The sequence below is a fragment of the Filicampus tigris genome, chromosome 10 (assembly GCF_054856515.1).
Source record: "Filicampus tigris isolate MCC_2025a chromosome 10, RoL_Ftig_1.0, whole genome shotgun sequence".
Classification (NCBI taxonomy): domain Eukaryota; kingdom Metazoa; phylum Chordata; class Actinopteri; order Syngnathiformes; family Syngnathidae; genus Filicampus; species Filicampus tigris.
Genome location: NC_141226.1, coordinates 14734750 through 14748140, shown reverse-complemented (window position 1 = coordinate 14748140; position 13391 = coordinate 14734750). Strand labels below are relative to the sequence as shown.

General features: G+C 41.4%; 1 protein-coding gene across 1 annotated transcript; it reads left to right on the top strand.

The window, feature by feature from the left end:
* Nucleotides 1-768: 768 nt before the first annotated feature.
* On the top strand, nt 769-12040 carry twsg1a (twisted gastrulation BMP signaling modulator 1a). The gene is made up of 5 exons (XM_086043138.1): nt 769-1073; nt 2433-2599; nt 8340-8439; nt 9576-9836; nt 10521-12040. The coding sequence occupies exons 2-5, from the start codon at nt 2465-2467 to the stop codon at nt 10700-10702; spliced, it is 678 nt and encodes a 225-aa protein (XP_085899264.1). The 5' UTR covers nt 769-1073; nt 2433-2464; the 3' UTR covers nt 10703-12040.
* The last annotated feature ends 1351 nt before the right edge of the window (nt 12041-13391 follow it).

The window sequence follows — 13391 nt, the reverse complement described above, 5'->3', positions numbered from 1 at the left end:
GCTTGCTCGTGCTGGGATTTTTATTTAATTTTTATCAACCATGATTTTTTTTTTTAAACAACTTCAGAGATACATGCATATGAAGTTATGGGAAAACCTTTATAAATCACAACAGTCACTTTGATTGTCTATTTAAATATTTAGATTTTAATTACTGTTGAACTACGTTTCTGGAATTTCTACATGGACTTATATTCTAAAACGTAGACTAATTAAAATAGTTTTATTAAAAAAATAATAGGGAAAAAATGGTATATTAAAATATTTCAAATGTAGTATTGCTTTAAGTTAGTTATGATTAATGATTTCTCGAATTCCCCAGTAATTTCATTTTAAATGTTGAAGGGGAAAATGTTTTTATTAGCATATTATGTTTAATATTTATATTCAATTTCATCATTTTGTAATACTTTAGTTACTGTGCCTTTTTTTTTAAAAAATAATCAAATATTCTTATGAGCTGTTATATAAATGACGTGAAATGTGGAAGTACTAATCCAAAACAGATGTCGAGTCCGTTCGCAGTAAACATTTCCACCAGCAGGTGGTGCGCACAGCTCAGTGCCTTTTTATGGTATTATAAAATAAAATAAAAACAATAGACTGTACATGTAAAATACACAACCGATTCTAACTTGTAGCTCTCCTCGAGGGATTAAAATGACTACAAATTAAAAATCGAAAGCCAACCCTGTACGGACGTCGTCGGAAGTGAAGTGAACCTGAATGGCCCAGCAGGTGAGGTGACGTACAGCGGGAAGACAAAAAAGGCGGGAGGGGGCGACAACAGCAACAATGGTGGTGTTTTTAGTTCCGATTCTTTACAACTTGTTGTCAGGCACCAGTGACACCCCCTAATCGTCTCAGACCACCCCCACCGGCCTCTTCTTCTTCCTCCTCATCGTCGTCGAGTACACGCGTGGTAGCTGAGGACCAAAATGGAGCGTGTGCCTTTAAGGCTTGGAACTGACGCCCCGTGTTAGCCCACACACAAGCATCCACACATACACACACATTCACTGTCCGAATCGAACCGAACCAGTCCAAAAGAAACGACTTCTTAGCGCACCCTGGTGAGTTTTCAGCCGTTCTAAATCCTCGTTTCGAGTGCACGTTGTCTGTTAAGAAGCAAAATGAATAAATCAAAGTTGCGGGAATTTTAATAGTTCTATGTGTGAGTGGGAAAAGGGGAGAAAAGGAACATGTTTGCTTGGAAAGCCTCGAGATTGAAGCTGATGTTGCCAGATGTTTTTTGTTCCTCTTGTACTTCACTGTTACGAATACTTCTTCCACCGCTTCTGAAGTAGTTCTGCTACTACGACCTCGTCTTGTACTGCTTAAATTGTTCATAATGCTCTAATGTAGCCTTCAGGGATCGTCTGAAATACTGTAATTGTTCTTTCAAAAATCAAGTCTAGAGTTGGCTTCTGAGACAATGCGAAATCACTGTCCTTAAATGAAATCCAGTCCATTTATATCTCAAAACAACCAAGGCAAAGTATGGCCCGGGGTCCACATCCGGCCCAGCCACAGTCTCTGACAGGCCCTCACAGTGACCATGAAGTCAAAGTAAAACATACAACCTCAGGTGTGTTTTTTTAAGTTGTGATTTTATTTTATGTGCACGGCCGTGGATGCTAGCAAGAGCTATGACTTGCTCCGGCGGTGTTCCAACTTAGCGACGTTTTTTGCTGTATTTAGCGATTTAAATGACAACAGTGGTCCTAGAGTTAGTAACATTTTTATTTCCTGTATGGTGGAGGGAAGAGAGCCAAGATTTGGTCAGATAATCGCAAATCTACATTTTCATATACTGTAAATATTGGGTGAACTTTAAGTCATCACTATATCATTATGTATCACTGTCATTAATGTTTTGCATTCCACTTATAACAAGACAATATGCAGTTTCTAAATACAAAGTACATAACAATACAGATAAAGCCAAGTTTGCATGTTGGCAAATTTAATTGGCCACCACTAAATTTATGTTGCCTTCAGGGAGATTTAAATCACTGCTTTTATCTTTATATCTATCCATCTGTTTGTCTGTTTATCCATTCATTGACATATCTCCACTAATCAAATCTCATGTTGCCTTCAGGGACCCTCTAAAATCTATCTACCCACACTAACCAAGGCTAATGTTTCATTCATGGACGTTCTGACTGCACTCAAATGCTTAGTTTAATTGTCTGATTTGTCTCTGTAGCTATCAATCTAAGTCAAGTCCAGTGTTGCCTTCAGGGACCATCCTTGTACTGTATAACACAACAGGGCGGGACAAGTTGTTGTCAGGTCTTAAACGTAACACCCCAGTCCCACCATAACTGAATCCCTTTAGGTCAACCCCATCCAAACAAACATCCGAAAAAGCTAACATTCCACACTCGTCGAGGTTTCACCCTCCTGTGCCGTGTTGGTCGCCGTAGGTGTTCCAGAGCCGCGCAGGTGAGCCGTCAGGATGAGGCCTGGTCAGCTGATTCATCCCACCTCTGCCGCCACCGTCACGCTCCTCTTCCTCCTGTCGGCGCTGTCCCTCACCTCCGGCTGCAACAAAGCTCTGTGCGCCAGCGACGTCAGCAAGTGTCTCATTCAGGTAAATGCGGATTCTGCTTCTTTAGCCAGCAAAATATACAGCCTCTTTCAGATGTGACATTATTACAATTAGGGATGCCAATATCCAATGTTTTAAAAATTGACTGGTCAACACATTTTTACTACATTTTTTTTAACCAGAGATGGAAGTAAACTCCTCCAGATTCATTTTTTGCTCTGATTCTGAATCTGCCCTCATTTTTTCTGAAGCACATCAAGTTTTTCATAACAATAATACAATAATCATTTCAAATTTAGTATAGTTATATATTTAGTCATATTTATGAATTAAGGATTAGGTTCAGCAATAAGTGGAATATTTTTCTCAAACATAGCTACGGGTATAAATTGCACCGCATAGTGAAATCCGAATTGTGCAAGGTTTTATTCAATTAAAAACAACATTTTTTTTTTTTTTTTTAGTTTGGAAAAAAAATTTGACTGTTTGGCGGCTCAGAAAGTCTCTGGAGTGAATGAGTGTGTTTGCTGTAATGTCAAATTTTACAAATCCGATCAATGACACCATTGATCGGAATCAGAATAAGAATCATCTTTATTGGCTAAGTGCGTAAAACACACACGGAATTTGTCTCTGGTAGTAACAGCTGTGCAATAATGTGGAGAGTCATAAGAGCAGAGATAAAGTGATCAGTGGTGAGGTATTTACTATACATTACCATTACTATGATGGTTGTGCAGATGATTCAGATAATCGTTGCACCATTTTCAAGTGAGCAGAAGCAGCACGGGTACATGTAATACAACTTTGGTGTGCAAAAGTGAGTGTCAGTTCTTTAACTTTGCATGCCTGTACTGGCATTATCCAGACGAAAAAGACAGAAGAGTTTGTTCTGAGCTCTTCTTTCCATGCTGTTACTGGTGGAGCGTAACAATCATGCCCAAACGAGTGGATGTAACTCAACTTGTCGGAGGTCCATCTTTCCACGGCAAACTTGCAGAAAGAGAAGCCAAGTAGTCCATTTTGCCGCCAACATCTGCCAACCGTGTTGGGAGTTTGGACCCGGCAACCAGATGGAATGCGGAGGGCTGGCTTTTGATCTCACGTCACTTCCTGTGTGCCACATCTGTGTGCGTGCGTGTGTTTGTGTGTGTGTGTGTGCGCGTGTGCTCCGGTGCATGATGGGACAACAAGTCAAATGAGCTGAAGTGATGTTCCCGCATGAGCTGTTTGTTTGGCTTTCCGCCACTTGTCACATCGAATTTGCTCAGATTAAACTCCTGCTGGTGTGTGTGCGTGTGTGTGTATGTGTGTGTGTTGGAGAAAGAAAGAGACAGACAGAGTGTTGGAGAGAGAGAGAGAGACAGTGTGCGTATATGCAAGTGTGTGCAAGGCTCGAAATAAGCCGTTTCGCATAACAGTTTACGAGTCCAAACGTTTTTTTTTTTCAAAATTTGCGCTTTATCAAAACACATTGAAGTGCAAAACTGAGAATCGTAGATTTTTAAGTTTTTCCGATAACACTGGTCAACAATTATTTTAATCAAGAGATGCAAGTAAAAATGATTTATTTCATCAATTAAGCGTTGGCTTCAGCAACAGGTGGAAGGTTATAGCAATAAGTTACAATGCATGGCAAAATCCGTATTGCACAGGCTTTTATAGGTCATACAAAAAATGAAATATCTCAAAAACCTGATGTGCTAGAAAGAAAAGTAAAGACGTTTTTTTAATCAGTGTCAAACACACATTTATAGAGACACACAAAGCCATCTGAAATTCAAATTTGCTTTTGACATGTGTTATTGAACGACGAAGACGGTCCCAAAAAGCTTCGCTGGGCTTTTTGCACCCGTGTTAACGTGGCACAATGGGCTTACGCAAGCTCGCTGCTCTTCGCGCCGCAGAGGGTAGCTCACAACGAGCTTCAGCTGGTTAGCTAGTGCGGCTAAAAACGTTGTGGAGTCACTATTAAGTCAGTAATCATGCCTCTATGGCAGCGAGTAAGATATACTTCTGACAAAAAAATAGTTCGCACGAGGGGAACATGGAAAGACGGAGAAGTCATGTAATTGCTAAGCTAACCTAAAACTAACACGTAGGTAATTGTTTAAGACAGGAATTAATGCTCGGGCGCTCAAGTCTACTTTTCACAGAGGTCTGGTTGGAACCGCGTTAAAGTGGAGAATATCCAACTTGGAAAATAGCGGCCAAATTGATAAGTGTCTGGACTCCGGAGATTTTTAAACTCAAAAAATATGTTATCGTTTTTAACTTCTATCAAAGGAGTCAAGACTTTGCAACAATAGGAAGATGCGGACCTTGCTTCGGGTCCCTGGGAAAAAATTGCTACTCAAATGAAGTCATTGATTAGCAAAACTGCTCCATAAAAGTTATTTCGCACCTTGGAGTTTAAGAGTGAGTGTGTCCGTGTGAGAGAGTGTGCATGTGTGTGTGTGCTTGTGTTTATTAACCATAGATGTGAAAAGTGCCTTTGAAAAAATAATCGCATGTTAAATTATAATTGCAAAATTGAGGGGGAAAAAAAAACCTTTCAGCCCCAGTGGCATTCATATTTTTTACCTAGTTGTGATCCAGACTGACAAAACACGTCCACTTCCATCGCAGAACTTGCTGTGTCTCTCTGTCCAATCTCACGGGGCTGACAACCTCGGCCTTTGTCGTGTTTACGTAGCATCTTTTGCCAACTGGAGTGTTTTGGTCTTGCCGGAGGTCGGTTCTTGTAGTATTGTGACATTGTTCACTTTGAAGGAGAGCGCTGTAAATATTTGGATGTTAAAAATAGTTGGCCGCCGCATTAGCGCTGACACTAATTGAATCTGTCATCGGCCGGTGAAGCCGATGTTTTCCGAGCGTCTCCAACCAGCCGGCTTGTTTTCCCTCTGGATTCACTTTAGTCCCAATCCAAAACATCTGTCGCCCCGCTTCGCCCCCCCCCTCGCTGCTTCCAGATGGCTTTTTTTTTTTCTTTTCTTTTTTTTTTCCTCTTTTTTTTCTTGTGCCCGATGAATCATCGCCCACTGCGGCAGCTACGCGACCTCGCTAACACCAACTTGCTAGCTGTCAAGGGGCGAGAGAGCTTGATACCTCGTTACACCGCCTGCTCGCAGCTGCAGTTCAGACGCCTCACAAGGGGAAATGAAAAACAGTTCTAAGCCAGGACCAGGTTTCATTTGCATGTTACGGTAAAACCCGGCAGGATTTCAGTTAGCATTTTATACTTTTTACTTTTCACTTAATTTCTCACAACCCGAGGATGTCACCGTTTTGTTGCATTTGGCTGTGGGGTTTCAAAGTTAAAGTTACCCAAATGTGATTTCAGGAAGCCTTCATTTTAAAATCACAAACCCCATAGAACATGCTCATATTGCCTGGGTGACAGCTTGAGCTTTTATTTTGAAATCCACCATCCAGAAGAATGCTGTCATATAACCTGGGTGTCGTCTAGTTTGAAATCTCCTCCAGCAGAACAATGTTCTATTTGCTTAGGCTTTTATTTTGAAACCCTCCACCATCAAAATGCTGGCAATGGCCCCCGAATGTGATGTCAGAGGGCTTGTCATTTGAAATCTCTCCCAAGCAGAATGCTCAAATATTGCATGGGTCACATCATGGCCTTTTATTTTGTAATCTGTCTCCCAGTAGAATGCTCTCATATAACTTAGGTGACATGTTGGGCTTTTACTGTGAAACACCCAAACAGAAGTGCTCATGTTTTTGGGGTGACATCTTAAGCTTTTATTTTGAATCCCCCAACCCTCCAAAACTATCACGTTGCCTGGGTGACAACTTGGTTTGCGATTTTGATACCCCATAGCAGAATGCGTTCATGTTTTCCTAAGTGACATCTTTGGCTTTTACTCTGAAATCCTCCCCAGCCGAATCCTGACGTTTGCTTGTTAACGCTGTAGTCTTTTATTTTGAAATCCCTCCCCATCAAAATGCTCTCATGTTGTCTATCAGAGGTTTTGGGTTTTTAATCTGAAATGTGGGATAACATTAAAATGTGTCCTGCCTCTGTTATGGTTGACTTGCGAACAGTTTTCTTGCGGATAATTTGATCGCGAGAATCAAAACAGAATCTCAGTTGGAGACCGTTAGAAAGGCGGAGTAGAGAAAGTGGGTAGATTTCAGCGCCACCCCCAAAGTGCACCCCCTACCCACCTCACCTCCTCCTTACCCCTCCTGTTGCTTTCTTTCATACCCGAGGCAGAACAGAGAACACATTCCTCCAAGTCAAGGTCACCGCTATGAAGGAGGCGGGAGAAAGAAGTGGGGTGAGGAGGAGGGGGGCGGGGGGGGGGGGGGGGGTTGGTGGTTGGGAACACCTGGGAACAGAACATGGCTACACTTTCCCCTCCTTCACCCCTCACTCAATCTGCTGCACAAATCTGCAGAAGCCCTGTTCCATATTTGGAAACTTGTAAAGTGTTGAGGAATGAAAACAAAACATGTAAAGAAAAACAGGCTTAGGAACTCGAGGCTCAGAGCTAAAGCAAAGCAGTTGGTGTCACGATACGACAACACCACAATTGGGGGAAAAGAAGCTTGTGCACAAAAACCAGTTGTGGTCCCAAAAAAGAGGTCACGCTAACCAGTCAATGTAATGTCGAGAAATATTAGCATGAAAGTATATAAAGGGGAAGTGGAGTCACAATTCAACATTATTGTCTTATTCAATCAGATATGAGGAACCTGAGACTCAGAGCTAATGCTAACCAGTCACCATAATAGATCAGAAATGGCAGCCGGTTGAGTCTTGTTGAGGAATCTCAGCATGCCTAAGTATGTAAGCAGAATGTTTACAGTTCAATTAATAGTCTTTATTCAAAGGTCCAATAGGGGAAACCTGAGGCTCAGAGCTAAACCTCTTAAAAGCACAATCCATGTCTAACAAAACAGTAGGCTTTTGATTAGTGTTGGGAATCATGACCACATGGTCCAGTCGTCGTTCAATTAGTCGTCTTCACTAGAAGGGCAAATATGAAGAACCTGAGGCTCAGAGCTAAAGCTAACCACACAGCGTAATAGGAAAAAAAAAACAGCAGCCTATTGATTCTTGTTGAGAAATATCAACAAATGTAGAAACATGGAAACAGTCAAAATTCATTCAATTGCCAAATGTGAGGAAGCTGAGGCTCAGAGTTGAACATGTCAACATTCAAACGAAGCACGAACCAATTCCAAATAGACGTCCCTCCCCCTACATACGTTACATATACAAACACGACCCCTCCGCCTCTCCTTGGGCGAATTCAGCCTTCAGACTTGGCTTGATGCAGCAGTGCAAACGGCGAGTGCTTGGAACAAAGATGAGCTGGAGCGGCCGTTTTCAATTGAACTGCTACCATACATCCTGGGGCCAATTTCAAAATAAAAGCCCAAGCTGACATCTTGGGCTCTGTTGGAGCATTCTGCTAAGTGTAATTTCAAATTAAAAATCAGTTGAAATCACATTTGGGTCCTTGAATAGCAGCTGGTCCCAAGATGTCACTCAGGAAGTATGAGAGCATTGTTCTGGGGTTGATTTCAAAATAAAACGAGCATTCTGCTGTGAGGGCATTTCAAAATACAGTTAACTGAAATAACATTTGAGACCTAGAGTGCGTCCATGGGACAATTATTGAAAAATGACACTTTAAGCAATCATACACAAAGCACAATTTTTTGACTGGCTGGGACGAATCACATGGTCTTACTTGCCGCCTTGTGTCTTTTTTTTGGCTCTTGTATCCCACTTTCCCTTGTGTGTCATGTGCAGGAGTTGTGCCAGTGCCGCCCCACCGACGGCAACTGTTCGTGCTGCAAGGACTGTATGCTGTGCTTGGGCAACCTATGGGAGGAGTGCTGCGACTGCGTAGGTGAGCGTCTTGCCGGTAACTCCACCAAGTGCGAGAAAGGGCAGATATTGGACAGTGCCGAGGACGGATTGCGGTATATAAAATGACGACGAAATGCTTGAGCCGCCTTCTGATCGTTTTGTTTACGGTCCCTCGGAACTGGGAGTTGAAAATAACTACGTAAGTCACATGCTGTTTCAGGAAAGTTCTCTCTGTATGTTTTTTTGTTTCATTATTTTTATTACAAGGGGGAACAAATTAAGTAAAAAAGTCAAGTTAAAAAATAGAGTTAAAAGTTGCTTGTTTTTTTTATTACAAATGGCTGCAGAAATTAAAGATATTTTTTAAATTTTCAATACCTCATTCTTTTTTAAAATAAAATGTTTCCCACAATCGCATATTAATTAAGTAATAACCTTGCCAAATGAGCCGCATACTGCTTCATTCAAGACATGATCTATTTAAAAATATACATTCTATCAACATTAAAGTTAAAAAGAAAATAAGCACCCAAAAATCCATGGTAAAAAATATTTTTACTAACTTATTGCTGTAGAATTAAAAAAAGATCATTTTAGGAATATTGTGTATTTATTTATTTTTTGAAGATTGTTGTATCCTTTTTTTTTTCCCACTAAATATTTTCATAATTTAAAAAAAAGCCTATAAAATGGACATATATAGAGCGGCACGGTGGTCAACTGGTTAGCATGTCCGCCTCACAGTTCAGAGGTCGTGGGTTCGAATCCCGGCCCCGGCCTTCCTGTGTGGAGTTTGCATGTTCTCCCCGTGCCTGCGTGGTACTCGGTTTCCTTCCAAATTCCCAAAACATGCATAGTAAGTTAATTGATCACTTTCAATTTCCCCTAAGTGTGATTGTGAGTGTGTGTTTGTTTGTCTCCGTGTGCCCTGCGAATGGCTGGCAACCAGTTCAGGGTGTACCCCTCCCACTGCCCGATGACAGCTGGGATAGGCTCCAGCACGCCCGCGAACCTTGTGAGGATAAGCGGTATCGATAATGGATGGATGGAGATATATATATAATGTACTCGTACTTTTTTTTTTTCAGTCGGTAAATTAAATGTTTTGAATGTCTCATAATGATGGCTAATAATCCTTCACTAATACATTCGTGCAATTTTTCCCGTCTTCGTCAGGGATGTGCAACCCCAAGAACTACAGCGACTCTCCGGCCACGTCCAAGAGCACGGTGGAGGAGTTGCACCGGCCCATCCCGTCGCTCTTCCGTGCCCTCACTGAGGGCGACGCGCCCGTCAACATGATGGTGGTCTCCTTCCCCGTGGCCGAGGAGCTGTCCCACCACGAGAACCTGGTCTCTTTCCTGGAGTCGCTGGATGGCCCGCACCAGAACGTGTCGGTGCCCTCCAACAGCATCCACGCTAGCTATGATGCGCAAGGTGAGGATTTTTCGGCGTTACTTCATCTCCTGATGTCGATTATGTTGCAAATGTATCGTTTATCTGGTTTGTATTAAGGTGTCAGGCAAAAAATGTATTTTCGTCTTTTCCATTCTGTTATGACGACATATTGACTAAATATGGAGATATCTGGAAATTGCTTTTCATAGCTAATACTAGGATGAGTCAATGATTTTTTTATTTGCAATTTGAATTTTGACCTATGTTGTAGTAAATGTTAATGCAAGAAAAGCATTTTTTCATTGCGTCATCTCATATTGACTAAATAATTACAGAGCTGGAAAGCACTCTCCAGGGAATATAATATGACATTTTACCTGGTGTGTAGTAAATTTCAATGCAAAAAAAATATTTATATCCATCAATCTTTCGTCTTATATCGGCTAAATAACGACAGACCGGGAAAGCGCTCGCCAGGGTCTTTAGAATGACATCCACGTCGAGGAGGATTGTTGAAAATAGATTTGACCTAATTAGTCGTATATTTCGACAAATAAAACGTTTTTTCATCATTTCTTCGTCCTACAATGACATATTGACTAAATCATGACAGATCTGGAAAACATTCGCCAGTGGCTTTCATATGACATATGAGTCGATGAGGTTTGTTTGACAAAATATATATATAACCCCCCCCCCCCATCTTTCCACCTTCTCCTTCAGAGAACATGTGCACGGTGGTGTACTTTGACGACTGTGTGTCCATCCGCCAGTGCAAACTGTACTGCGAGTCCATGGGCGGCTCCAAGTACCGCTGGTTCCACAACGCCTGCTGCCAGTGCATCGGGCCCGAGTGCCTCGACTACGGCAGCAAAGCCGTCAAGTGCATGAACTGTCTCTTCTGAGCTCCGCTCCCCAGGACTCCAAGCCCCCTTTCACACTGCCATTTTCCGCCTTTTCACTGTCGCTCTTCTGCGCTAAAGGCACCAGCGCCCGACATTGGTCGGACGAAGTCAACCCAGCAATTCCCAACCAACCCAAAGGAAATCCCGCAATGCCATTTAACACTGATGTCTCTTCTCCTGCCCTGTTTTGCCGAGAGCTATAATCTGACAAGGTATTTTACGTGTCACACCAGACACTGGCAATTTTCCGCCTTTGTAGGCGCTATGAGAGCCATAACAGAGGCCAGGTCGCCCAAAATTCTGAAAGTTCATTCCACAACACTTCTCACGCCCTTTTGTGTTGAAAGCATCGGTTGCTTTCTGACAACAGTTTTATACATCTGATAAACGGATAGTGGAATGATATGTGGCTGGGTGAAAACCCACACAGTTGTGTAGCTATTCCATGTTGGCTTGGTTCTGTGTGAAAAGACAACGGCAGATAAATGTGGGGTATTCTGTTAAAGCTTTGATGAAGGAATTTGGCAGAATCTCTGTTTGAAAGGCAAAGGCCAATGAATACCGGGTATTTTGTTGCCACTTGATGCAGGAATTTTGCAGGATATCTGTGAAAATGGAAGAAATTGATTTTTTTTTTACTTTTTCTGTTATCGTTCTGATGCAGAAATTCAGCTGGATGTTTGTGTAAAGGACAAAAGTGGATAAATTCCGTGTCTTTCTGTTATGGCACCAGTTCATGAATTTTACAGGGAAAACAAAAGAACAATTTCTGCGCAAAAGGCAATTGTAGATGAATTCCAGCTCTTCCTGTTACAGCATTGATACTGGGTATGTTGTTACCACGCCAATACAGGAATTTTACATGATTTCTGCGTAAAAGGCAAATGTAGATACATTTTTTTCTCCTTCTGTTACCGCTCCAATGCAGTAATTTTACAGAATCTCAGTGTAAAAGTCAAAGGCAGATCAATTCCAGTCCTTTCTTTTATGCCTCTGATGCAGGAATTTAGCAGGATATCTGCGTAAAACACAAAGGTGGACATTGGTAAATCTTTGCAATTACTATGCGACAATCTCCTGCCATTTTGCTGGGTTCCACGTCAAAAGGCCAAGTTGTTTCTGTTGCGACTGCTTCGTAATGCCGCCACGGTTTCCGACGAGCCCTGCATCCGTCCCTGCAAATGTTTTTAGTCTGCTGATGTGTTCCACTGTATAGTTTTCTGAACGTCTTTATTTTTGACTTGAGGTGTACTTGATACTATCTGATGCCTAACGTATTTTTTACATGCTCCAATCTTCCCACTTAACACACCAAAATAAAGCATTTTGGTTTAGTGACGTGGACTTCAAGAGACCTGCTGCAGCGAGAGAGAGCGAGAGGGCTGGTGTGCGCGTGTGTGTGTGTGCGCGCGCGCGCGCGTGCTAATCTTAGCCATGCGACAGGAAAGACAGGCATCATTTCCCGCACCAACAAGGCTGTCATTATGTTATTCTGGTCTTCCTGGGCTCGCAGGTGTTCCACAAGTAGAGAAAAGGAGAAAGTTGCTCCATGCCAATCGGCCCACAAACCATCTTTTGTTTTGCTGCAGGCGGCAAGCAACTTCTACGCCAGAGTACTCCATGGGACCCTCTTGTGGCCACTTGGATTTTTGCCCTTAAAACCTCGATTTGTAACCCCACAAAATAACCCCTACAATCAAGTTGTGGCCCTCAGTCCTATACTGCAGTTCACGCCGATTATTTTGTGTGACAATTACATGTCACGAGGCACTTCATTAGAAACACACTCTATTCATTTTGCGATTGTGCTTGTTCGTCCGAGTGGAGGCTGAGCCGGAGCCAATTCCAGACCCAGATGAGAAGAATGCATGCAAGAATGCGAGACTTTTGGAGTGTTTTATTCAGCCATCTAGTGGACAAACATTGCTGTTGCATCCACATCAGCTGTCTCGTAAAATAAACACAGAACTGGACTGTAGTCTTAAAATCCATGTGGACGTAGAAGAAAACGCTTTAAAAAAACGATTTAGGTCAACGTACCTTTTCCACAACTTAATTTCTAAAATGTAGTTGCCTTTTTTTTTTTTAAAAAAAAAAGCAATTTGGAAACGACCCCCCCCCAAAAGATGCACGTTTTGACGATTTTTAAAATACATGACTTTCAAAAAGAAAATGAAAATTCATCTAGTCTCAAATGTGTCACTTTGTTCTAAGAAATATGCAGGAGGGGGTTCTCAAAAAGATTACTTTTTCTTGAAAGATTTTTTTCCAAGCGTAGCCGAATACTTTAAAATATGTATATTTTTTCTTGTAGGATTAGTACGGAAGCATATTGTATTCACTTGAAAACATTTCTTTCTGAGTTATTTTTTTTAGTTTTGCTTTCAAAGTATTTTTTTGTTTGTTTTTGTTTTACGAAATATTTCCTTCTCTTTTTTCAGAATTTATTCATTATGTTTTGGGGAAAACCATTGTAATGTCATTTAAAGAATATCTAGAAAACAGAAAAATAATAATTTGAAATACACCGAGCCGGAAAAAAAACACTATTTTAAATTATACTGAAAACCAGGATTTTGTTTTCTTGAACGAACAAAAGTATTCTGAAAAACAGAAAAAGAATTCCCTAAAACAGAAAAAAATATGAGAAAAATAAATGTAAAGGTAGAAAAAAATTCCCCAAAACAGA

What these genes read in the sequence shown, in the direction of transcription:
- twsg1a (XM_086043138.1), top strand. Translation starts at nt 2,465, where the DNA reads ATGAGGCCTGGTCAGCTGATTCATCCCACCTCTGCCGCCACCGTCACG. An exon ending in GGAGTGCTGCGACTGCGTAG is followed by an intron (nt 8,440 to 9,575) that starts GTGAGCGTCTTG and finishes CGTCTTCGTCAG; the next exon opens with GGATGTGCAACCCCAAGAAC. An exon ending in CGCTAGCTATGATGCGCAAG is followed by an intron (nt 9,837 to 10,520) that starts GTGAGGATTTTT and finishes CTTCTCCTTCAG; the next exon opens with AGAACATGTGCACGGTGGTG.